This window comes from Centroberyx gerrardi, chromosome 13 (genome assembly GCF_048128805.1).
Source record: "Centroberyx gerrardi isolate f3 chromosome 13, fCenGer3.hap1.cur.20231027, whole genome shotgun sequence".
Taxonomy (NCBI): Eukaryota; Metazoa; Chordata; class Actinopteri; order Beryciformes; family Berycidae; genus Centroberyx; species Centroberyx gerrardi.
The window spans coordinates 15,104,227-15,129,561 of NC_136009.1; the positions used below are offsets into that span (position 1 = coordinate 15,104,227).

At 45.1% G+C, this 25,335-nt stretch overlaps 1 protein-coding gene across 1 annotated transcript in view; it reads right to left on the reverse strand.

Moving 5' to 3' along the window:
* ephb1 (EPH receptor B1) overlaps window positions 1-25,335 on the reverse strand; it is a 146,746-nt gene that overhangs the window by 44,621 nt on the left and 76,790 nt on the right. The window contains exons 4-5 of the mRNA XM_071926887.2: window positions 10,287-10,442; window positions 3,247-3,582 (exon numbers count right to left, since the gene is read on the reverse strand). Of these exons, the coding sequence (XP_071782988.1) occupies window positions 3,247-3,582; window positions 10,287-10,442 (492 nt within the window). The remainder of the gene's footprint in view (window positions 1-3,246; window positions 3,583-10,286; window positions 10,443-25,335) is intronic.

The window sequence follows — 25,335 nt, forward strand, 5'->3', positions numbered from 1 at the left end:
AAACTCAGGCCAGACGTGAATGATAGCCTGAAAGGGGACAGTATATAACCTGTGTGTGTCTGTATCTGTATGTGTGTATGTGTGTATGTGTGTATGCGTGCGTGTCCTGGAGAGCGCAGGCTGTGAATGAACTCCTAAATCACAGTATCGATCAGTCCTTCCTCCCAGACACACGCTGGGATCTAGGGCAGTTAAATGGCCTCTTCGGCGATTCACACTGAATCCCTTCAGCTCCCTCCTCCCCCCCCCGTTACCCCCTCCCCTCCTCCTCCTTTTCCTCAATTCTCTCCCTTCCTCCTCCCTCGCCCCTTCTCTGTCTTCTCATACCCAATTCAGACCATAACCCTTCTTACCTACCTTACCATTCTCTAGGTGGTCTGAGGTTTTTCCTTAATCTTAGAACAGCCAACACTAAAGCCATGTCAAGTTGTCCCGGGGAAGACTCGGTTGAGATAGGCACATGTTCGTTTCCTAGGCAATAAAAGAAGCACCTTGTTCCGTACCAATGTAAGAACCAATTCCAACTCTGCTTAAAATCTACTACTATATTTGATTAATTTCTGACTTCAACACTGATGTATGTGATTGACACTGCTTTTTGAGAGTGTCTCAAAAGTTGAAGTTTTGAACTGCATTATTAAGTTTTGAACTGCATTATTAACATTCATTCTTTTTGGATACTTCCTCTTCATGGCCCTGAACCCCCCTGTCGAAACCAGGAACAGTGCAATTACCTGGCTACAAAGGGCCATGTAGGGCTGGGCATAGGCCGGGCAGATTACTGGCAGACACCTCATTACTGCAGCAGACTCCAACAATAGGCCTGTGCATTGCTTCCCCCTACATCTATCTGTCAAGTGTGCTATTAGCCTGTCAAATGGGGACAGTCAGCGCCATTAGGCCACCCTGATAATCAGACCTATTTACTCCCTCATTTTCCTCTCCTTCACTGTCACAGTCTCACAGTCTGGTCAAAAAGCCTTCACTCCCTCTCTTCCTCCCACCCTGTCTTCCCTCCCACTCCTCTCTTGACTCATTCTCAGACAAAGACAAGCTCACTTGGTCATTACATTCCTAGGAGAGCTGTTGTAATCAAATACGGTATGTTCACTCCGCCAACTGGGCTAAATTTAATTTGAAAATGTACTCCCTTACAAAAGATCTGGAAAAGCAATTTCTGTTTCACTGGTCTTTGAGATAGATTTGAAGTAAGTTCATTTTACAATTAAAGAGGGAATGTAAATCAGTACTTTTTTACGGCAACTCTTTTCTTTTGGTTAAAGAAAATAAATGCAAAGAATTATTCATTCATTTGACAATATTAACTCAGTAGATCAGAATACATATCCCATATAAGTTTAATTTGATCTGATGTAAGAATTATATATAAGGCACTCAACTGTACATGGCAGAGTACATAACAATGTGACGTGAAGAAATTCACAACGCATGGCCAAGAAAATGGTGCCAGGGGCCCAAGCTGACAAACTTGTAACTCTCGCTATATGGAAACCTTGACAGTATGAACTCAACCGACAATCTCTTGTCTTCACTGTACTGTAACTTCACTTCATGCCTGTTATTAGGTCCCACAAGCTCAGGCGGTGGTTCCCAGGGTCTGTCTCATACAAGGAAACACAGAAAAATGAAAAGGGCCTCATTTAAATTTTCCACATGGTCAAAACTTGTCCCTTGATAGGTGCTTCTGTGTACAAGTCAGAGACCCAGAAGAGCATGAAAAATACTGAATCCAAAGGATTCTGCAAAGACGATATTCTCGACCTGTCATTTCCATTGGCTGGTCTTAGATTCCATCACAGCCAAAGAGAACACACACACAGAGACACACACACACAGAGAGAGAGAGAGAGAGAGAAAGAGAGAGAGAGCGAGAGGGAGAGAGAGAGAGAGAGAGAGAGATTACAGGATGAAAGGATGTTTCAGCACGGCCTGAAAATGATGCGGCTGAAACAGAGATAGAAAGCAGCCATCCATTTATCTATCTTGGGTCGCTCTTCTCCTATCTCAGATTAAAGTATTGAACAGAAGTGAACCTGGATAGCTATTATACAACAATAAAGCAGAAAGCTGCAGTTCAGCTTGTCTGTCTCTGTTCTGTAACAGCCCCATCAGATCAGCCAAGAGCAGTACACCAAAGTGAAGTGAAGAAAGAAGAAATGATGGCTCTGTGGCTGATGCCTACAGTAACACCTGCTCAAAGTAACTCAAAACTATGACAGCGACAGGATTAAGTAAGATGACGTTTCTTGTTGTTTTTGTTAATGCTGAGAGCAGGAGTGTGTCAGTGTGTAAAATCTGAAGATTTACAGACAGGTTTCAACTGGGGTGTAGCCTTCCGTGAAGGGAGAAGTAGAGACTTGCTGTGCTGCGTTGTTCTCCAAACAAAGTCTCATTAAACAAAGACCAAAAGAAAAACAACAAAGAGATGTGTCAGGTCCATGAAGGTACCAGCCTCAACCTCCAGATGTGAACCTAAAAAAAAGAGGCTTCATAAATGACTGATATGTTGTTTGTAGAGGGATGATTTACTTTGCCAGCGTTAAAAAAGCAAGAATTTTTGGAATGCCCGATTGTGAAGCGGGGAGAAATGCAAACTGGGACTTTTTCTATCATCGGGGTTTGATGTGTAAATAAAATCACTGAAGTACAAAGAGAGGAGAAATGGGGCAGTGTTCTGCGCCGATCCTGCCACGGATCCTAACATGCCATGTCTTGGGTCTGTTGGTTTGGGGTTTGAACTCCTCCACCATGTTTTCAAAAGGAAAATCCCCCTCAGTTCACTCAATTATCCACAAGCCGCTACTTTGATGCAGGGAAAGGAAAGGCCCAGAAAGAGAGCCTAGTATTTTGGTATTTCGCTGTATGTATACGTTTCACTACGCCAGCTGCCCTCTCTCTTCAAGCCTTAAAGCCATTATTCACGGTAGAGCACTGTGACATCTTAGCAGGCCCACAGTCAGCTATGCCATGGAGCGAGAGTCTCAAATGCAAAATTGATTTCGCTTCAAACAGTAATGAATTCATTTACACAATAACAGCAGCCTTTGCTATATCACAAATGAAAAAAAGTGAAACCAGATTGCTTATAGAGAGGAGAGATTAAATAAACAATAATGCCAGTATGGAAAGTTACATGATGATGATGATAATGATAATCCATCTGTGACATAATTATCATCATCAACATCATCATCACCATCACACCTAGCCATGGCAGCCTCTTACCGGCCTGGTTGGTGGTGATGTCTATGGAGACGTGCTGGGCCGGGTATGGGCTCTTATTGCTGACTCCATTGACAGCCTGGATCTCGAAGCTGTAGAGGGTGTGAGCCCACAGGTTGCTGATGAACACCCTGTTGTCGGTCAGACCCAGCTGCCGCGGGACGAACTCCACGTTGTCGTCGCAGTGGGAGCAGGAGCGCCGGTCGGCCCGGCACTTCTTGCACACGATGTTGTAGACCACGTCGTCGCGGCCGCCCGTCTCCCTGGGAGCGTGCCACTCCAGGATCACGGAGGTCTCATTCACAATGGAGATCACGTTCCTGGGGCCAGATGGGACACCTGTGGAGTAGAAGCAGGGGAAAATGTGTGACTAAATGCCCTTGAACCCGGCTCTTTTAACTTTCCTGGGAGACCCATTTTCTATCAGAAAAAGTTTGATCGAAAGGCAGGCAAGCGTGATTTAATAATTCATAATGTTAAAAAATGGCCCCTATTATGTAATATGCCACTTTAAAGCTCTGAATGCAAAGATACATTTTCTAATTTCAAATTTCCCACAACCTGCCTGTTTTTCCATGTTATGTCACACATGTATTCATTCAGTCATTTTAGAAGGCTGTAATAAATGTAAGGGTTTTTGTCCAAGAGCAACTTCTTCGTCTGTATTCTCTATCTTCAGCACAATTGGAATGCTAATTTATTCTATTCACACCCAGAGAGAGATCAAGGAGCGAAACGTTTGTGTCTATCAAACATTGGTTATTTAGCAAAATGCAGTGTTGCATGGAGTATTCTTATCCCTGTGGCTCTGGAGATTCACGCTCTCATTCACTTCCTCATAGCCTGCAGCTCGAGCAGAACCTCGAATGTGATACTCACAGAGAAATCTTGAAATAATAAAAGTATTGTTTTGCTCGAGTGGCGGGTTATTATTAGGGTGCAGAGAAGTGGATTGTTCAGCCCACTGCAATTGGAGGACAATTCTTTAAGAGTTGAACATTTGTTCAAATAACAGTGTAGAATTTTGTTAATCTGAGTCTCTGTGTCCTTTGGGTGTTCAGAGGCAGCTCTTTCCGCTCAGATACCAGGTGTCATCGATAAAGCGGAGGCTGCCCAAAGCCCTTAATCAGTGCTGCTTAGCTCCGTAGAGAGGTTGCCCTGCAGAGCAGATCTGGTATCAATTTATCCTTCATAATGCCTGACCTTTGTCATTAAAGGAAGACAAATTAAACTGACCCATGTCTAGATCCATGTCTACTGTCACCGTGGAACTAAAAATCGACTCAATCTTAGAAACCCTTTTAGGAGCTACACAGCTTTTGATATCCTCTCTAATATGCTTCCTTTCCTCTTCTCCTTTCCTTTAAAGCCTTTATTTGATTGGACAGACTTGACAAATGCAGGAGGAACATATAGATTTTTAAGCATATTGGGATGCAGCCCCTGAGTTTCCCATTTCTGTGGGCAGAGGGCAGGTAGTTACTTCAGTCAACACAGACACAATTAATCATTGTTGCTGCAAAGCCACGCGGGATAGCGCTGGGGAGCTGGGACAAAGCGCCGGAACACACAAGGGTGACGGAATGGCACTGTTACTGCGGCGACCTCGGCTCAGCGCCTCGGCAACGGAGAGGTCAGTGACAGGAAGGGCGTGACCTCCACAGTGTGATTATTATGGTCTGGGTGAGAGGACAGCTAGGACTCTAGACGCATGATCATTTAACACATACTTCGGTCCTTAGGTGCAACCACATGTGTTGATTTGGAGAGAGAGAGAGAAAGAGAGAAGAAAATACACAAAAAAAAGAGTGTGTCAGTAGAAACAGACCATGAGGGAAGTGGCAGCACTTTCTCTTTTCCCCTTGGGGATTGCACAATAGGCACTTTCATATGTTGCACACACTGCTTGTATCCACTGCATCATCAATCACATACATGCACTCACACCCAAACATGTGCTGGTGAGAAAAGCGATGCTCTCATGTGGATTATGCATGTGACATTAACACACATGCCTGAATTATCTCTCTCCATGTATTCATGTGTGCACTGTCTGTATTCATGTATTCATACAACAGTTGGAGGGAGAAAAAAAACAAAAAAAACATTGCCTGGTTGAGGTGTGAACGAGGCGTCACGCTCCTGTGTCCCAATTATAGCCAAGCCCCACATATGCGGAGACGGCACGAGAAATCAGATGTGACTGCCACTTAACCGGTGATTTGCAGGCTATTACCGCTGCCCTTGGCTGTTTTAATTTGCCATAGGATTTAATTTGTTGAGAACGTTACTTACAGCCTCTCAGCTGGCATTCATTTAGCCACGCCAGTCAGACTTGATTGTGCTTACATGTTGCCTGCACCTAAATTATAAAAGCAAAGCATCATCCCCGAGCAGCGCCTGTGCCTTTTGTGAAATGTATTGTGTCACATCACTTAAAGAGTTAGTGCGAGATAGGGGGAATTAAAGGTCTAAGGCACCTTAGTCTGGCAAAATAGCACAGTGTAAAAAGGCTTTTAGCAAATGGTTTTACATACTGAAAAAGTCAGAAATAGTTCACATCATGAAGTGCTTTGTCTCCAGAGTTATAACATATTGTACTGAACCACTCCCTGTGTGTTCCAAGCAAAAGACTTCAACCAACTGAGCCAACACACCCTAAATCTGGCCACCGCTGACATGTGTCTGATGAGGCACTGAACAGTGACTGTCTGGGACTAGTGGCTGCTGCTGCAGGTGGACTCAGAGATTGATAGGCATGCGTAGCTGCCATGGCAGCAAGAGCACTTTAGCAGGTGGTCACAGAAGACCACAACCCTTGTTTGCTCCCTGGGCTGCCAATATCAAGACTACCCCAGCCCCAAAAATAAACACTTCGGTACATTGTTTACCCAGCCACCCTTTGGACGGCCTCGGGCCCTCGCTTCTCTTCTTTCACAGTGTTTGTTTTTACGATGTGAAACAGGCCTTGAGGGACCAACAGCAGGTCCCTGTGTGGAGATACGGATCACAGCCAGGGGAGCTGGGAGGCAGAAAGAAGGGTTGTGTGTGGGATGGTGAGACATGAAATAAAACATGTTATAAGGCCTAATACTGTCTGGGTGAGAGATTGAGGGCGTCATTGAGAGACTCTCTCTCTCTCTCTCTCTCTCTCTCTCTCTCTCTCTCTCTCTCTCTCTCTCTGTCTCTCTCTCTGTGTGTGTGTGTGTGTGTGTGTGGCGTGCATTCGATGAGGGAGCCTGGGAGATGTGGGTGCATCAACAAGGACTTGTTTGAGACACAAAATGAATACACTGTAGCTTTTCTACAACAGACTAAAGGATAATCTACACACCCACATTCCTGTCTACATTCATTCCTAATGTTTAATTACTCTGCTTCTCCAATCACCCTTATTCCTCAAATAAAGCTCTATTCTGTTCTAGTTTTTTTTTTCTTCTTTTTTTTCAAAAGAATACATGTGACAGAGAGGCTGGTGTCACTTTTGAGCATGCGCATGCACACAGTAAAGTCTAGAGCATTATGTCTTTCAAGCCAGTAGAGGGATTAGAGTGGGCCAGACAATTACCTTGACTTAGCTTTATTTACTACTGCAGTACTGAGAGAAGAAACTGGCCAGTTCACTGCTGCACTGTGGGAAGCACCCTCTACTAACTCCACTGCAGAACCGACAATAGAGGGGAGAGCAGAAAAAAAAGAAAAGACCAAAAAAAAAACTTGGAGAAAAGAACAGAATATTTATGCTCTTTGACGGCTCACTCCCTTTTCTCTTTGAAGACAGAACAAGGAGGAGAGAGGAGAGGCAGTGAATAGGAGAGCAATGGAGAAAAACAAAATGGGAAGATGAGGAGAATGGCAAAACAGATAACCCTGTCCTTTCAGACAGGAAGTTTGACGGCTTTTGTTTCTGGAGGTCCAGACAGTGTTTGTAAATTGTAATTGTGAATTGTTTGACAGGGATCAAGACGGCTTTCATAGGACCGGCCACAGATATGAGTGTTAACTTAGAGCCGCGAGATCCAGAGCCAATGTGGTACAGACCAGGAATGCAGCGAACCCATCAGAGCCATCCTGTTTTCTTCTCATTCCCTATTTATGCTGATTTGATTACATTCCAGACATTTTCCCTATGAGTTTGTCGGTGGCCGACAGCGGTCGCTGCCAAGATATAAGCATACAGTACATATGCTTTTTACATAACATGGTGTCGTTCCTCAGTTGCTCTCTCATCCTGTCTTACTGTGGGCTGTAGAACTGTTAGTGCATGCCTTCCCCAGGCAGCCTTTGTCTGTCTTCTAGCCTCATCCCCTCCAAGTTCACACCACAGCTACATATGTACCGGTTGAAATCTCAGTTTGTCGCCTCCCTACTGTTATAGTGGTGGGATATATTCTATCTATCTATATCACCCACCCTCTCCTCCCATCACCTCCCTCCCCTTTTCTCCCATTCTCTGCCGTTCCTCACAGCAGGCTCCTGCTTCTCTACACCCCCCTCTCCCCCACGGACTAATCAGCACTGGTTTCACTGCCCAACTCCCCCCAATTACCACTCAGCCTGTCATTCTCCTCTGCCTCACACAGTGAGAGAGACCCACTGGCCCAGCATGCTGGAGCTGGTCAACCCTCCTGTGGGGAGGGTGAGGTACGTCAGTCTGGGGCCTGGAGCCTGGAGAAGGGGTGGGGAGAGGCTGTGCTGCAATGCAAACCAATGTCCTAAAGCCCACTATGCTTGGTAGCCAAGCTGAGAGGAGTGGGGCTCACGCTGGGAGACAGAACGCTTGGCGTTACTCCCCTCAGGCATAGGCTGGAGTCAGTAGAAGACAGGAGATAGGGATAGAGGGGGGCGGGATGTGGAGGGGTAGTGTGAAGTGGATCCCAGGCTTGGCATGTCCCTGAGGGACAAGGGAGGGGTGGTATAGCGTGAACCCCCCCGCTGACAGAGCCAGGCGCTGGCCAATCCATCAGCAGGCTAATCAGACTGATCTGGAGCACACAGGGACCTGCGCCTCTGACGCCGGCTAGAAGCACTAAAGCTACAGCTTCTGCTGCTACAGATTGGCCTGATTTAAGCTACTCTAGCAGTGCTCTTATCAGGACCAGCAGTATTAAAGAGATTCTTACTAGGATGATCTCACTGGCCCTCCTGCTGAGATCTAGGGCACCCTGAGCATCAAGCTCAGCTGCTACTGTATGGTTCAAGCTTCAGAGAAGGCTTTGAATGTACTGTTGCAAAAGAATTGTGTTAACATGAATTGAAGAGGAATTCAAGTCAGTAGATGTTAATGTTAAAAGGGGTTGGTGGGAAACAAAACTCTCAGCACTGATATTTGTAAATAGATGAGTGGGAAATGTCATCGCTTAGCCACAAATAGGGACACAATCTCCCACTATAATAATTTATATTGCCCATTATGCCAGGTCATTTTGATTGTAATAGAGGGATACCTTTTTCATTTTCTATGTTATGAACAGTTCAATGCGATATGTCCAAAAACCCTGGATGTGTTATCGTGAAAATGCAGAATTATTACAAAATTACAATGCAAGTTGCACCACAAATAAATAAGAACAATTTGCTACCTCAAAATAAAACTGTCACTGGTAAGATGTAGCAGAGAAAAACACAGTTATACTGAGCATGAGAGGAAAACAGAGTGTGAAGCAGAGGGGAAAGAACAGAACTGACAGAGAAGATGAGACTAGAAGGGAAGCTGGTTGATTGAAAACAGAAAAAACGTATGCTGAAGCTGCATTTGGAAACTGAACACAGGCCAGTGGGGATCTGCTCAAGAAGCTCCACTGGGGAGCAGTTGTGGAGATTGCTCGGGGAGAATTCAAGGCCTCCAGGTAGAGGCGGATGCTATACTTGACGGAGCGTTCGCAAATTCACTAGAGAGCTATATGGCATACCATGGGAAGGCGGGGAAAACTCAAGGTGAAAGAAGGGTGTCATCCGCTGAGAACACCCGAAAGCCTGAAGGTGTGGATGGCTACACTTGGGAAGCGTTCAAACAGTCAGACAGGCAGACAGGCGTGCTGCATTGGGGTTCCTCCGCAGCTTCAAGGCACTCATTCAGAGTCTTTAAATGGAAACATGGCAATAGGGGTGAATTCAATACACATTTTACCTGTGAGGGCTACACTATGCATCTGCTAACTGATTAGGAAAGAGTGTGGTCCTCTGCCCATTCCCGAAGCCAATTAGCCAGGTCTATATGAATAAATCAAGACTAAATGAATACATAACCACACCAATAATGCTTCCAGGTCTGCTGCTGTGAAGAGAGCAAACCATTAAGACGCTCCCCAGTGGCAGCGGAGGAAGAGAGGTAAACAAACTTTTTGGGGTCTACAGTGTTCTCCTCCAATGTAATTGTGTGTCAGCGGGGACGGCAGAAAGGCTTAGCATATTGCTTTTACATAATATTAAGATAACTATGATGCTGTGAGAGGCCTTATTGGATCTCCAGCGGATAACGGCAGGACAGTGTCGAAGCTTCGCAGCATCTGCCTGAGTAATTAGGACTTCAGGGGATGATAGGAGACAGAGGGAGAGAAAAAAAAGACGCAGAGATAGGGAAAGAGAGAGAATTAAGGAGGAAAGAGAGAAGAGAGAAGAAGTTCATTGCCACGATGATGGAGAGGTCAGTGACAAAAAGCCCGCAATGTGATTATTATGGTCAGACTGAGAGCTCCAGCTACACGGTCATTTAGATGCTATTACTTGTGCTTGGTATGGAGAGAGAGAGAGAGAGAGAAAGAGAGAGAGAGAGAGAGAGAGAGAAAGAGAGAGAGAGACAGAGAGAAGCAAAGATGGAGGAAAAAAAGAAAGAGAGAGACAGAGAGAGAGACAGAGAGAGACCAAGACACTATCATTATCGGAATATAATGGATTGTGCATGACGAGTCTGTTCTCTATCACTGTCACATACATACGTACACTAAAATTATGGATGGTGCATAGATGACCCAGTCCACTACAGGTCCTTTGACAAGAACTCGAGTGTGTGTGTGTGTGTGTACAGTATAATGTGTACTCACTGGTGCAGGGTGCGTCGGGCAGGTCGGCGTCGCCGCGGTAGTAGCCGTTGCGGCACACGCAGATGGTGGCGGCCTCGGCTGCGGAGCGGCTGTTAGGAGGACACTGCAGACACAGACCTGGACCCTGGGTGGACTTGAACGTACCTGGCGGGCATGCTGTGAGGACAGAAAAATGTTGTCATGTTAGATAAGGGTGAGGAAAAATAAAAATGTCTGTAATCACCACGAGGTAGTCTGACAGTCTCAACCACTAACATTCACAGAGAGAAGGGGGGGGGGGGGAGAGTCAGATCAAAGTCAAGCAAAAGGCAGGCGTCTGGGTTTTACCGTATCAGCTAGAAAGGGAGGAGAGATTGAGGAGGAACGGAGCCCAACTTGAAATGGACTGGATGATTGCCTGATCCTATGGGTGTCTGACTCTGTGCCTGTCTCAATCTCTCAGCTTCTGTGTCTCCGCATTTCTCTCAACCACTTCCACCCTCCGTCTGCTCTCTTTCGCCTCTCACCCATTTTAATACCGAGTGTACAGCCATGATAACTCTCCTCGTGAGCACGAGCAGTCGGCTCATTCTGCTTTGCTCTAGAATGTAAATGGGAAGAGGCTGTGGTGGAGGACAAAGATTATTGTGGCTGATATCGCTGTGCCTAAGCCCAGGCAATAACCAAATCCATTTACCTCCCTATCCAGAAAGAATAAAAAGCTGGGGAGTTTCTGCACTGCATAGAAGGATTTACTGACTATAATAACCATGATGAATGTCTAATATTTTAGCTGGCTTTCTGGTAAGGGAGGAAGCTGTGGTGCTGCACCCCAGCGAGGCAGGGGTTATAAATTTAATGGGACAAGCATCTCACAGTTTCCCCACCTGCCTCTATTTGCCTGAGTAAAAGATTGTAATGGCTTGACTGTGGCTGGAAAATGGGAGATGTGCTCATAGGATGAGTGTAAAAATGCGAGTTATACTCAGTTTGTCATAGACAAGACAATGTTATGGGTTTGACAATAGAATTTGGGCGGCATGGAACATTGGGAATTGCTCTGATAAGACTGAAACTATGTGCTGTGAGGATACAGATCAAGTGCAACAGGGTTCATACAAGGTGTGAGGACAAAAAGCGACTGCAAGGAAAACAAAACGATGCCATTGGTTAAGTGTTCCAGCTTTTAAAAGCAAAAGAGATCATTTAAATCAATATCGAATGTGCTTGACGCAAAATGGTTCTATTGAATCTGCCTAAGAGCCCACTCTTCCAATATTTATGCAGTGCTTAGTAAATGGAGAGTTATTTAAAGCAATAATGACCAAGGAGCTGGTTCCATTCCCACTCTCTGAGGGGTCAAACAGTGGAGAATGCAGCGCACTGGCTATGTGAGAAAACCTTTAGACCTTTGTATCAACAGGCTTTTAAGATTTAATTAAAAATTTTATGCTTCATTAAAATAAGCACTGAGAGGCCGGGTTTGGAAGCCAGCGTCTACTTTACTGCACTGTAAAAAGGGCAGGTTTCTCTTTTTTTATGACTCTCCCATTCATACCATTCAGCTCGCCACTCTGATGGGCTGTTAGTGCAGGATAGAGAGATAAAGAGAGGGGGAGTGAGAAGGGGATGGGGGGAGTGAAGGGCAAAGGCAAGGCGTGTACACACACAAGCACCATGCTGCTACCCCCAACAGCGACTGATCTCCTATCTCCTTTGGTGGCTCTGACAGACACACTGGAGGCTAACTGACTGACCTGCCGTCTAGTCACACAACACCGTCCATACGTGGCCAGACCACCAGACCATCACACACACACACACACACACACGGCCAGATCACGACAACCACAAACAGCTTATAAAACTACTCTAGGAGCTGGAAGGCAGCCCACAGCTGCAATGCACAAGGATATCCCCATGAGACAAACACATTGCTATGCTGTGGATGCTGTGGAGCTGTCCTGAAACTATAGAAGCATGTGTGGGAGAGCATAAGAGAGTTGTACTGGGTTTGTAAGAGTAGCAATGGTTCTATGGGGAGTGTGAGCCTCTATTTGAGTGCGTGAGAGTGCAAGTTTGTATTTGAGTGCGTGAGTTGAGTGTAGTGTGAAAGCGGCCTCTGCTGAGTTGAACTGTATAGATTTCACGTACGGGAGGATCAAGCTCCTCCAAATACAAGAACATGGAGACTCTTAAAAACTCTCCCTGGCCATATGGGGAAGCACAAACCAGCTGCACAGCCATTTTATAAAGCAATAACTTCCAACGATATCAGAGATTACAAGATGATAAAACACAGATCAAAAATTCATTTTCAGCAGGAAAGGGAGAGAACTTATGTGTCATCATCTTTGCTGTGTAAAATCGTTTGTACATCAGTGCAAGCAGACAGGCTATAGCAAACACAGACACAACCACACATAAATGCGCGTGGGCATACACACACACACACACGCGCACATGCACGCACGCACACAAAAATACACAAGCAAGCTTTAAATCTATTGCCCTGACTCTTATGAAAAAGGATCAGAATAAGTTGTTAAGTGTGTGTTTAATGGGGTGTGAGCGGAATATGCGCGCTGGGCTCTGCCCTCCGGTTGTGTGTTTACAGACAGACAGTAGCTAGCTTGGACACTCGTAAACAGGCGAAAGAGGAGAGAAAAGCAGGGGAGGCTGTGCTGAATCAGCTGTCTGAGATGGCATTGCTGCAAAAGTGCCTCAAGGCAAATGTGCGAGCACAGTTGAATGCAGCCGTACACTCATACACTCACACACACACACACACACACTTACAATAACCCAGAAAAACACTCCCGTATTGACATCAATGCTATCCTCACCTCCAGAATACATTTACTCAACTGATTTACACACAGACACACATGTAGCCACTGCTGACCCCATTAAATGAGATTGCGCGCTTCCACATTTTCCGCCACTTGACTAGCATATGTTCTACAGAACCTGAGATAATTTAATGCCTCTCCTTGGACAAGTGAAGATGCTGGGATCAGCATTACAGAAGAGTAAGACGGGGAGATAAGAGACAGCCAGGCAAAAGCAAACAGACACACACACACACACGCACACACGCAGCACAGCACAGCACGTATGTCCATCTCGCTCATAACTTCTATCCATTCTGTGTATCCCTACTTTGGAGCAGAGGCTTTCTCTAATTGACACATAATATGTGCGTGAATCCTAGAATTAAACTCATTAATTAGCTGCTCACTGATCTGCTGCACAGAGAGAGGGAGGGAGACAGAAAGAGAGAGAGGGCGAATGGGAAAGAGATGAGAACATTGTTAGGAAACCTCGCAGGTCTCGTTCTAAGGGCAGGCAGCGGTGGGCTGAGCGTCGTTATGCCTCGTAGCGTTTGGAACCGGGCCCAAACTCTTTGCTCTGATTCATGAATATTTGGATTGGAGGAGGCCGGGTGTTCCTATCCCTCAGAAGAACCTTCCACAGAAACCAGCGAGCCCACAGACACATCACTCATCAAAGGTGTTGGTTTTCAGGGACAGGAGGGGGGGATAGAACATTAGATCAACAAGCAATTAGTCTCCCCTGTGGGAGAATAACCCACAACTGAACTGACTGCGTGCAGAAACAAAACATTCCTCCCTTTCAAGTGGTCTCTACAGGGTTTTATCTGCATTGTTCTCCCTCTTTTTCGCTCGTTCCCTGCCCTCTCGTCTTTTTTTTCTCAGTCCCACTGGTAATGACTTGCTCTCTCTCTTTTCTTACCTTTCCTCCCCTTGTTGCATTCGCGCCTTGATTGACAGCTTCGAATCCTAGTTACGGTTGGCTGTCTGTATTTCTCTCTCTCTGTCTCTCTCTTACTCTGCAATGTGTTGACAGAGGTATGGCAGCTGTGGATCACTGCTGGCCACTAATCACGGTGATGACCTGGTGTCACCACAACTCTGGTGACCAGGGGAGATGAGAAGAATGATCTCCTCGTTCAGTCAGAGTCACTGCTAAAAAAAAAAAAAAAAGAAAAAAAAGAAAAAAAAAAGTCCCTGCCTATAAAGATGAATAAAGAGGACAGGGCTCCTATAGGCATTGCAGCATTTAGTCTTTTCCAGCTCCAGTACCAATAATCGAATGTACTGAATCTAGCCTGGACACTCCTAAACAGGCACATAAACAGACTTTGTATAACACCCATTTCCAAATTGCAAATCAATTTGAAGAAAACAGCATCTCATGCATGGCTTGCACAAGAAAGCTATCGATTCACATAGGCCAGGACAAGTGCTACATGTGATGATTAGCAATATGATGACTGGTAAGCAGGCTTGACAATGGATGATGGGCAGAGCAGAGAGTTAATGCTCAGGGGTTAGACTATGCACTGTGCTTGCTGAGCGTATAATATAAAGTGCACACTGCAGGCAATACATCATAGATAGGAGCGCACTGGCAATGTGTCACATTGGGCGTATGTGTTTAGAATGTATAGCCATTGCATTAAAATGTATGTGGCCTGTAAGAATCCAAATGTAATTGGAAACATGGGATTTAGGGAATGTAAAAAGAATTACATTGGCTTGTCATGAGAGTATCACCAGGTGTGTGTGAGATAAAATGGAAATGTACAGTTGTGAGTTGCAAGCAGCCAAGGCAAAGGATTAAATGGCCAATCTGATGAGTTTGGAAATGGTTTTTCCTACTCAAAACCAATCAAAGTTACAGCATACTAAGTCCTCTCCTGACTTTTCGTTGGGCCTTACTCTGGAGTATGTATGAGGTTTTAAAATACCAGAAGTGGCTTGGCAGCGAAATGGAGGAATGGCCATCAAAGCTGTCCTTGCAGCAGATGAAATGTGCAGAAGTACTGAGATATAAAGAAATATATTTATCAGTTGGAGCTTCGAAATACCAGATCTGCTTGACTAAGGCATTTCATACACTGTGCAGAGAGGGTGCGTGAGCCGAACAGGTTGTGAGTCAGTGGCAGTGACCCTTGAGTGCAACTCTTCGCCCCCCCAGCAAACCCTTAACCCCAGCCCTCATCCATCACATGGGATGGATCGCAGTCTTTAGAGGCTTTAGAGTCATGCATACACCCCCTCAGCCACAAACACTCATACAAACAGGCTTATGGTCAGGTCAAGACCCCATTTGACCCCCGTTTCTCTATTTTGTCGCTCAGTCACTCAGAAGGACAGCTCTCTCTCCCCCTCAAACCCTGGGAGGGTGTGTGCGTGCCAAGTGCATGCCCGCATACATGCGCTTACGTGATGAATTTGAGAATATCAGTTAAGTAGTGAAATGAACACGTTTGCTTGACAGAGGGGAGAGCCGAAATCTTAAAACAAAAAGGCAATCAGTGGCGCAGCCTATTGGTATTCAGTCTCCCTCTTCTGTCATTGTTCATTTTCTAGCCACAATCCACGTAATGAGCTGCTTTTCCAACCCAGGTGTTCAATTTCTCAACAAGGTCATTGGAAAAACACAATACAATTATTTGAGATAGAAGCATGGCTGGAAACAAAGGCTTGTCAGGATCATCACAAAATGCCCAGAGGATATTAAAAGTCAGGGCAAAATGCCTTTAAGAGTTATGATTTATTCATTCATCAAACCGATTCAAGACCAGTTTTGCATTTTTCTTACAAACCGCCAACATCGGTCTACAGGGACTCAAGAGAAAAATATGTCCCAATCCCAACACGTATGTAACTTCTCACAACATGAGGCCAGTTCTTCTTCTTTAGTTGCAGGCAGCCAGAGGCCACAGTGACGACATCACTTGGCAGGGTCTGGTCAGTGTAAACCAGGGGGGCCTGGTGGCTGCAGCTGCTGTGCCCAATAGGGAAGACGAGAGGGGTGGGGGGGGGGGGTGCTGAGAACGGGTGGGTCCCCTGAATCTGCAGTACTCCCTGTCATCACCTTCTAATCTCTTGGACAGAGAGAATGTAAGGAGGAATAAAAGCGGGCCGGAGAGGGTTTTCTCAAGAAGAAAGGGATGGTTGAAAGAGCAGCAGTGCTGGAGCATACCTCGCCTGCTTTGTTAAAAGATGTGGTGCTGAAGTGCTCCTCCCACAGAACACTCCCCCTGATCATTAATCATGTGTCCATTCTGGCCCTGTCAGAGGCGCTCTCTTCTAAAACATGCACCTACACCCACAACCCACACACACACACACACACACACACACACACACACACACACACAACTCTCTATAACTTTCTGCTGCCTTAGTCCTCTGCACCAAACAGTTCATCTTGACATACCTGTCCTCTCAACTAGCCAATACAGCAATGTCTGACGCTGCAGAAACCCCAGTGAACAATACCCAACCCCCCCTTGAGCAAGCTGAGATATCCTCCAATTAGGCTGGAACTCCGCACAAACTGCTGTGCAGCCCTAAATCAGCTGGGAGAAGTGATATCAAACACAAAGAACGCATGAAGAAGGGAAAAAAATGAGAAGAAACAGATGAATACAGATTAGAGAAACAATTTCTACAGTCTGATTAATTCTTGACACAAAGCACTCATAACATCCTGTCAGTCAATAGATCAATAGGCCAGCGCCACACTCCTGCATGGGAACGTGTTTGAAGAGCGAAATCCATGTCTGACTTGATTCAATAGAGGGCAGTGCAGCAGTAAAATAACTAGCAGATGAGACAGTGTCCAGCTAAAGCAAATAAATAGGCCTGTGTGTGAATTCTCAACAACAGTCTGTGTGCTGCACATAAGGATGTGAAATCCAACAGACTGGCTGCTAATGGTGATGAACAGAGCAGGCGTCTGGTAGACAATGAATATAGGTAGACATATTCTGTTAAAATTAAGGGGTGTGCGTATGTGCATGCACGTGTGTGTGTGAGAGCCCTGACAAACCAGCGCACAATTTGCCAGACAGCCCACGCCCCTGGGCAGGCTGTTACCATGGTAACCTCACAGCCAGTATTTTTTTGGCCCACACTTTCCCTTTGAACAGCCGGCCAATGACAGACCGGCCGACTGGGAAATCTGGCTTACTGAAAGCGCATGCACGCGTTGTGTGTCTGCACGTGCATGTGTGTATGTGTGTGTGTGTGTGTGTGTGTGTGTGTGTGCACAAAATCATGCATTTGTATGATACAGATCAAGAGAGCAATATAATCTCTTAGCTCCACGCAGACTCGTCATAACCGAGCATTGCGTTGGCAGTTGGCCGCTCCATATCGCGCCTGGCACATTGGCTCAGGTCGATTTTATTTCCAGGAAGATGCGGCTGCGTGCCAAGGCACTGAGCGCATCTCGCAGATAGAGGAGTGGTCAGAGAGGAGCGGGGGGAAGAGATAGAGAAGACGAAGAGGCATTGGTATTCCAGGAAACTCCACTGTGCCAATCCAGCCCTGGCTGGCAAGGTAGCAGAGCAAACCGCCCCCCGAAACATATCGCCGCTCAGCAGGCAGTAACATGTGCTTGCACTACAATCTACACTGTAATCAGAACCTAACAGGGGACTGACCAGGCTCAATGCCTAGTGCCAACTTACAGAGAAAGAGAGGGGGCAAGGGAGAGAGAGGCAGAGAGACAGAGATGAAGAGCTACTCGAATGTGGCTGAAATCAGTCAAGGGAAGTTATGTGAACAAGTCCCTTAGTGTTTGATTGCAATCCATTAATAAATACTGCATCATCAATCTACCTGCACTCACAGATTGCAAGGATCAATTGCTGCCCACATTAACCATTTAGATAAAGTAACGCGATGGTGTCAGGGTATTAAAATATTCATTGTCAAAATGAATGAAAACCCACTGTATTTGTCAACAACTATTCAAATATAATTTATAACAGGGAATCTGCTGTTGCATCATGAGATGGGCTGTCTGTGAATCATCACTTAGATGAAATACAAAGAAAAATGATCAGAGTGAGGTAATAAAATCAGCAGTTACAGGCCCTGTCAATTACCTTGCGATTCCGTCACGCGGTGAATAAAGTATATGTTCCGAGATAAATAGCTTTCTCTCTCCTCCCTCTCCAACTTGCGAGAGACCATTAGCTTCCTCTGTCTCAGCACTTGTCTCTTTTAAAAAGGCTCTAGCTCATTAACTTCATGGCCAGATCAATTAATCTATAGCAGTTAGCCAAAGATGCCCACTCTTGCTCTTTTTCCTCCCGCTGTTCCTCTGCTCAACAATGTCTATTACATTTACTTCACTCACACATTATTTTCATTGCTCATAGTTCTGTCAGAAAGAGAGTTTAACCTGAAAAGGAAATTTAGATTGTGAATGATAAATCAAGAAGCTGAGAGGCCAAGAGCCTTAGTTTGTGGGCCTGACAGTCATCCGACATTTACATTTCCCTTTACTTTAACGATCTGAAATTGCCAAAATAGTTTTCAGAGATGACTGAGAATTGTTCAAATCAAATTCAACAACAGTTATCAGCCAATATAATCATTTGGCAGCACAAGGCCCTATACCTGCATGGATTTTCCCAACACATTCATTCTAAAAGTAGAATTTTGTTGTTGTTAACCACCAGGAAGTCTGTTTTGAAAAATTTAAAGACAAAATAGAGATTCAGGGGCTGGCTCTAAGCTACACGTTTACAGCTGTTGAAAAAGCCTTTATTGATACACATACAATTTGGAGTATTCAGTTAGCCATGTCAGTCATGCACCACAAGTGAGAGACTCCAAAAAAAACAACAAAGGGAAATGCTATAATGTGAGGGTAAGAAGTGTGAAAAGAAAAACTCTTGATGTAAATGAGAATGTTGTTTTGTCCTTTATGATCAAAGGGAACCCTTGGCTTCTTGAAAGGCTTTGTTGTTGTCGTTTTTCTATAATTTCATTTTTCATTTTTTGCTGTGATTAAAGAAAAAATGTTTTAACAATGTAAACAAACAGCGAGTGAGTGAGTAGGACTGGGGACAAAAGGTCTTCGTCCAAATTGTAACCACTTCTAAGTTGCTCAGGTAATTCCAGATACAAGTTTCCTTGAAAAAGCTATTCACATAACAGCTACATAGCAAATTATTTATGTTGGTGATAGTAAATTGAAAAATGTTAGCATGAGTGTTTTTTTTTTTAAGTTTATAAGATGTCTCCTAATATTTAAACATCTCTATACATAACGAATGCTAATTTGTTAGGCAATAAAGTAATATATAGTAATAAGTAATTGTTTCAATATGAAAAACAATTTCCATGTAGCAATGTAATCTTAGTCAGGTTTAAGTGAGGCGCTGGAGTAACAAGGTCTGTGACAGATTGACAGGCTGACTCCAGACTGTCGTTCCTGCTGCAATCATTCCCTCCAGAAGCACATCACCTGCTTAGCAGCACTTTTACTGTTAAAATGCTTTGAGAATTGCTTTAGGAAAGCGTAACAATACATGCAAAATGTCCATGTATCCTTGAATTTGCAGCCCCTCGGCTCAGGGTTGAGGCCCTGCTAATGAGTCTGGAGGGCTATGAAGGGGGATGAGTAATTATGCACATCCGAATGTAGCAGAGGAGTAGAATGATAAAACAACTGGAAAACAAAGGTCCCTTCGCTGTTTACCGTTCCCTAATTTGATTCCTAATTGAGCATACGTAATACAATGTTTACACCAAAATAGTCTGGCAAAGACAAGCACCCCAGGGCAGAGTCCCACTGGTGAACACCCCGCCTCCTCTTCCCCTCTCCAAATATAAGAAAGTGTAATCCCTGGAGACCCCCCCCCACCCCCCCCCCATCCCCAACACCATCGCCACATAGGAGTGCAGTGACATGTCTCCGACCCATAACCCACCAGTAAGTGTCTGCACCCTGTCATGCAGACACTGACATTTTCACACATGGCAAAGTGGCTGTCAAACACAGTACGGGGGCCAGAGGTTAGGAGTGAGTGGATTTGGAGGAGGAGGAGGAGAAGAAAGGAAAAGAGAGGAAAAACATAGCTCTAGTTATTGGAAATGTAATAGTGGGCTTACGGGCTACCCTGGGGCTGTAGACTGTATCACTGATGACAGGACAAGGGGTGGATAGGTGAGGTCAGAGGACAGGAGAGAGGGAGGGAGGGAGGGGTGGGGAGAGCAGAGTGATGTTGAGGTCATCGGCACGAGCACTGCACCCCGGGACAGCGATGACATCAACCGCCACTAAAAATAACCACAACATCCACGCACCCCTATACTGCGTTTAACCATTTTGCATTCACCAATATGATGTTCCTCCAGATGTACTAGCAGAGCCACTGTTCATCGCCTCTGCTGCTATTATGTCTAATGGTATTTGGGGAGTGGTGATAAAATGCTCTGCATCAAAAGAGAAAGCAAAAATTATGTGTGAAGCGTGGGAGAGAAAGAGAGACTGGGATCGGGGAGGAGGGAAATAGAGCGAGCGAGTAAGAGAGAGAGCGAGAGAGAGAAGGGGAAGTGAGAGCAAAACAAAGTGAGAAAGCACTCAAGAGTGCATCTTGTCACTCGAATTGTCGGTGGCAGAGTCCCACGTTTGTGTGCGTTTTGCACAGTAGTCATTTCTCATTGCATACTAAGTGATGGCCAAGCTATTATTTCCAAGGCTGTCAGGCAACAGGGAATCTAAAAGGCAGGATAATAAATGCTGTCTTGAGTAACTATGCATCTGTCCTGCCCAAATTGAACAAGCACTCTTAGCCCACTCATGGCTAAGGATGGGTGTGTTTTTTACATATAGGCAGATCTACAAAAGGCCAACTGAAAAGGGAGTGCTGCGGCAGAAGGATTTTGCTTTCGCTTTGTTTAATAGTAATAGGCAGCATGAAAAGACATGACGGAGAGTGTTTTTTATTTGTCTGGGCGGGAATTTTATTGAAGTTTTTGTGTTGATCAGGCCCAGGCATGGCCACTCAAAAGATGAATGAGACGCATAGAAATATCTCCTGGATATATTGTAGAAAGACAAACGGATGTGTTCATCAAATATTCTGTTGCACTGCATGAGTGAGCAGAGGCTGACCCCATTCCCTGGCACGCAATGCACCTGAAGCCACAAAAGCCTCTGAAGGTATCCGGGCCCACAGCACATCCATATTCATGTCATATCCACATCCACCTGACCTCCATGCAACCTTATCAGAAAGCTGTGCCCCCTTCCACACACACCCCAGCCACAGACTAACATACACACACACGGTGTGTGTGACGGTGAACCGGAGCCCCCACCCCACCTGTCCAACTCTGGACAGCACTGACCTTTATCAGCCAGCCACAGTCAATATGCCCTGAGCTATGAAACGTGTGTGCATGCTCATGTAAGTGTGTGAGAGTGTGTGTGTGTATGTGGGGGGGGGCATGTGGGAGCTCCTGAGTGTATAAGTGTGTATGTGTGTGTTTGAGAGTATGTGACTCAAATGTCTGTGTGTATGATATATGCTCATCAGGCCTTGTGACATTGTGAACTTTGTGAAAGACATACACACCTTGTCCAGCAAAGGATTAGGGAGAAAAACACCACACAACCAACTGGGAAACTGGATTAACTGTATTAATGGCAGAGAGCCATTAACGTGAGGGTAAGGCTTAACAAGGTGGCCAGTGTGTGTGTATGTGTGTGTGTGTGTGTGTGTGTGTGTGTGTGTGTGTGTGTGTGTGTGTGTGTGTGTGTGCGTGTGGGAGAGAGAGAAGTAGAGAAGAAGTAGGAAGGAGATTTGACTTTTGATGTTCTACATTTCAGAAGAAAACAGGGGTAAAGGTGGCTAAAAACACCTTAAAAACTCACACCAACTCCCACACGCATGCACCAACCTGCCTACCCATCCAACCACACACCAGCAACCATCGCAGCAGTAAATACACCAAAAATCACACACTCAATCAATCAATAAATCAATCCCAGCAGCCCACACAAGCACAACTGACATTTAAAGACAAACAATCTTAAATGTGATATTACTGCTGAGAGAAAAATACATGTAGTCCATACTAAGGCACAGAGACATTTTGCCTTTCAGCACTGTCAAAGCATTGTAAGAGAGATTGATATAGAAACAGAGATAATGTTACTGTACAGAGAGAAAAAACATGGTAAGAGTAAACATTGTTGTAAGCAGGAATGCGAGGGTTATAATGCTATAGGATTTGAGTTCAAACTAGGTTGAGAAACTATCCTTCATCTATTGCACAGCAGATTCTTGTTGAATTGTGGGTTCATTTCACAAAGTGAACAAACAACTCTGCTAGCCAGCAACTGTTGTTCTAGTGACCAGATTGCTGCGGTTCAGAGATGAGCTGATATTAAGGGACAGGCACGCAGGCAAGTTCAAGTTTCAGCTTCATTTTTTCCAATGGGCAATTGGTTTCGCAGCAAGTATTAAAAGCAACATTCCATAAAACCATAAGACTGACAGGCACAAAAACAACAGACAGTCACTCACCAGTGTTCATGCAGTGTTTCAGGCAAGGAGCTTAAGACAAATCGTCATCATGATAAACATCATCATCATTATCATTGTCTTCACCACCACCACCATCACCACTATCACCAGTAATGACTCATGTTCTTGATAGATAAGCAACGACCTTCCTGCTCCCTTCACCAGCATTTAAGCCTAAGGCAGTAGGAATAAATTAGTCCTTATACCTGCTTGTCTTGGCAGTCGTGAGACTGAACCACTGGCCAGAGGGTTGTACTTTAAACACAGAACTTAAAGAATGGGTTCAGTCAGAGATGATGGCATTTGCTTTAGTTAGCACCTCTGTGTTGTATATGTCACTCAACCCACCGAACTGTACTCCTTCCATCTAACTGGCCACATGCACATTTTTCCCTTGAGCATTCTTCTCTCTATTGCCATATCAACAAATAATTGAAAATGTCAGTACAGTCCTGTAAAACAGGGTCATCAGGGTCTTATCAACCGATCTCATCAAAGTTCAAAGCCGCTGCTGTCCTTGGAACCGTACAGACCACACAAACATAACTGCAGATCACACACACACACACACAATAGGAATCAAATATAGCAGGATTGCACGCAAGTATGCATATACACATACGCACTGTACGACCCCATACACACACCGGGCCACACAGAATACATCACAGAACACCACAAGACCAGGTGGAGCTCTCCTAACCCCCCCCCCCCCCCCCCCCCCCCCACACACACACACACACACAACCCCTGTTGTCTTGACAGCAGGGTCTCTCTCCATATGGTAACAGTTCCTGCAACCACACCAGTGTGAATATACTGCTATTTTTCTTAATGCTTCATTTAGCATCTTTCGAATTCACACTCACCATTTGCCCCTGCAATCGACAACAGGAGGTTATATCAAAACACACACACTAGAGCTCTGTGACCGGATAGTGACACACAAATCACACACATGGATACATGCAGAGACCTATACACATGTCCATGCATAACTGCATAGACAGGGTCAGATGAAATGTGATGTGCTCTGACCTGGCAGTGACGTAGACATTATATGCATGGATACACATGCATAAACACACGCAAAGAAAAGCTAAAGTTGGACACATCTCTGCAGATATCATGTGTGTTTTTCACATGTAAACAGAGGAATCAAAGAGTCACGCATGCATTCTTGTGGTCACAAAAGGTGATCCATACATTTGGCATGCAAATGTTATGCAAGAACCTTTCTGATGTGTGCGTGCATACATTCACTTATAATACAGTGATGAGCATCCAGAAGTACATACAGTTTATGCATCAATGCATGGGGCATACACGCCTATCCTGACACGAAGAGAGCGGGCAATGCCTGTGTGCACATAAACATACACGCTAACTTAACATATCTCTAGACACACACACACACACACACACACACACACACACACACACACACACACACACACGCGCACACACCTTGGAACAAAACCTTCCCTGGGCAGGACATATTGGATTAGGAGTGATTTTTTTTTCTTGGCTCCGTCTCAGAGGTGCTAGATTAAATGCCATTCCCACTTTACTACAGATGGCTCGAAAATAAATCATACTATCCATATACACATACGAACGAAAATCACACTCACACACACACACACACACACGCACCCACACGCACACACAAATACAGAGAAACACTCACACAGGGAGATATATAACATGTTGGCACACCCAAACACTAAAGCACCTGTACGGTCCAGCGCGTCTGCTCTTTGTATTTCAATCACTGAATCGATGGCTCTAAATTGATTGTAGCTGAGCAGGGGCCAGAGATGTTCCCCCTGGCTAGCTGCCCTGGCCCTCTATTGATTAGATCTGAGAGAGCCAATTGCTTTCACACTGGATTAAGGTGTTCCGGGGCAGTGAGCAGGGAGAGAGAAACAGAGAGAGAGAGATAGAGTTAGAGAGAAAGAGAGAGAGAGCGGGCTTTACAGCCTGATAGAAGCACCAACAAAAGCGCGAAGATCAGGCCAACAACACTACTAATCAGTTAACAACCTCTTTCTATGAGAACGCATTATGTATGCACACCTACGCATGGGTGCACACACACACACACAAACACACACACACAGACACAGAAACACACATATACATATACACACACACAACAAGGTAGATGCATAGAGATGCACCATAAGCACTCACATAAACACAAATTTAAAATAAATATAGTGAAGATGCATAAATCAATTTACACATGCAAAATCTCTTTTTCGCTAACACACACACACACACACACACGTACACACACGCACACAGGCACCTTTTCTTTGCAATCCTCCGGATCAGGAGGCACTAGCGCAGATCAAGGGTGTAATCTCATTTGACCCTGGAGCTAAGTAGCCCAGGGCAACAGCATTTCACTTCAAAGCTTCACTTTGAGTTTGTTACACATTCCAGCTCCAAAGTCTTATGCACTGTAACCTAGTGGAATCAAACCAACCTTCACAATCAGCCAGCATCACAGGCTCTGTTCTGACCTGGATCAACTGATAAACAAACTGAGGGAGGTGGATAAGCCATTTCTTATAAGACAGCTCTCCTCCTCTCCTCCAGTATCTCTCTCAAATCTCAACCTCCTTTCTCTCCCTCCTCCATCTCCCACCGTATTCCACTTGGGGCAGTGTTACGCAGGTCATCCTCCTCAAC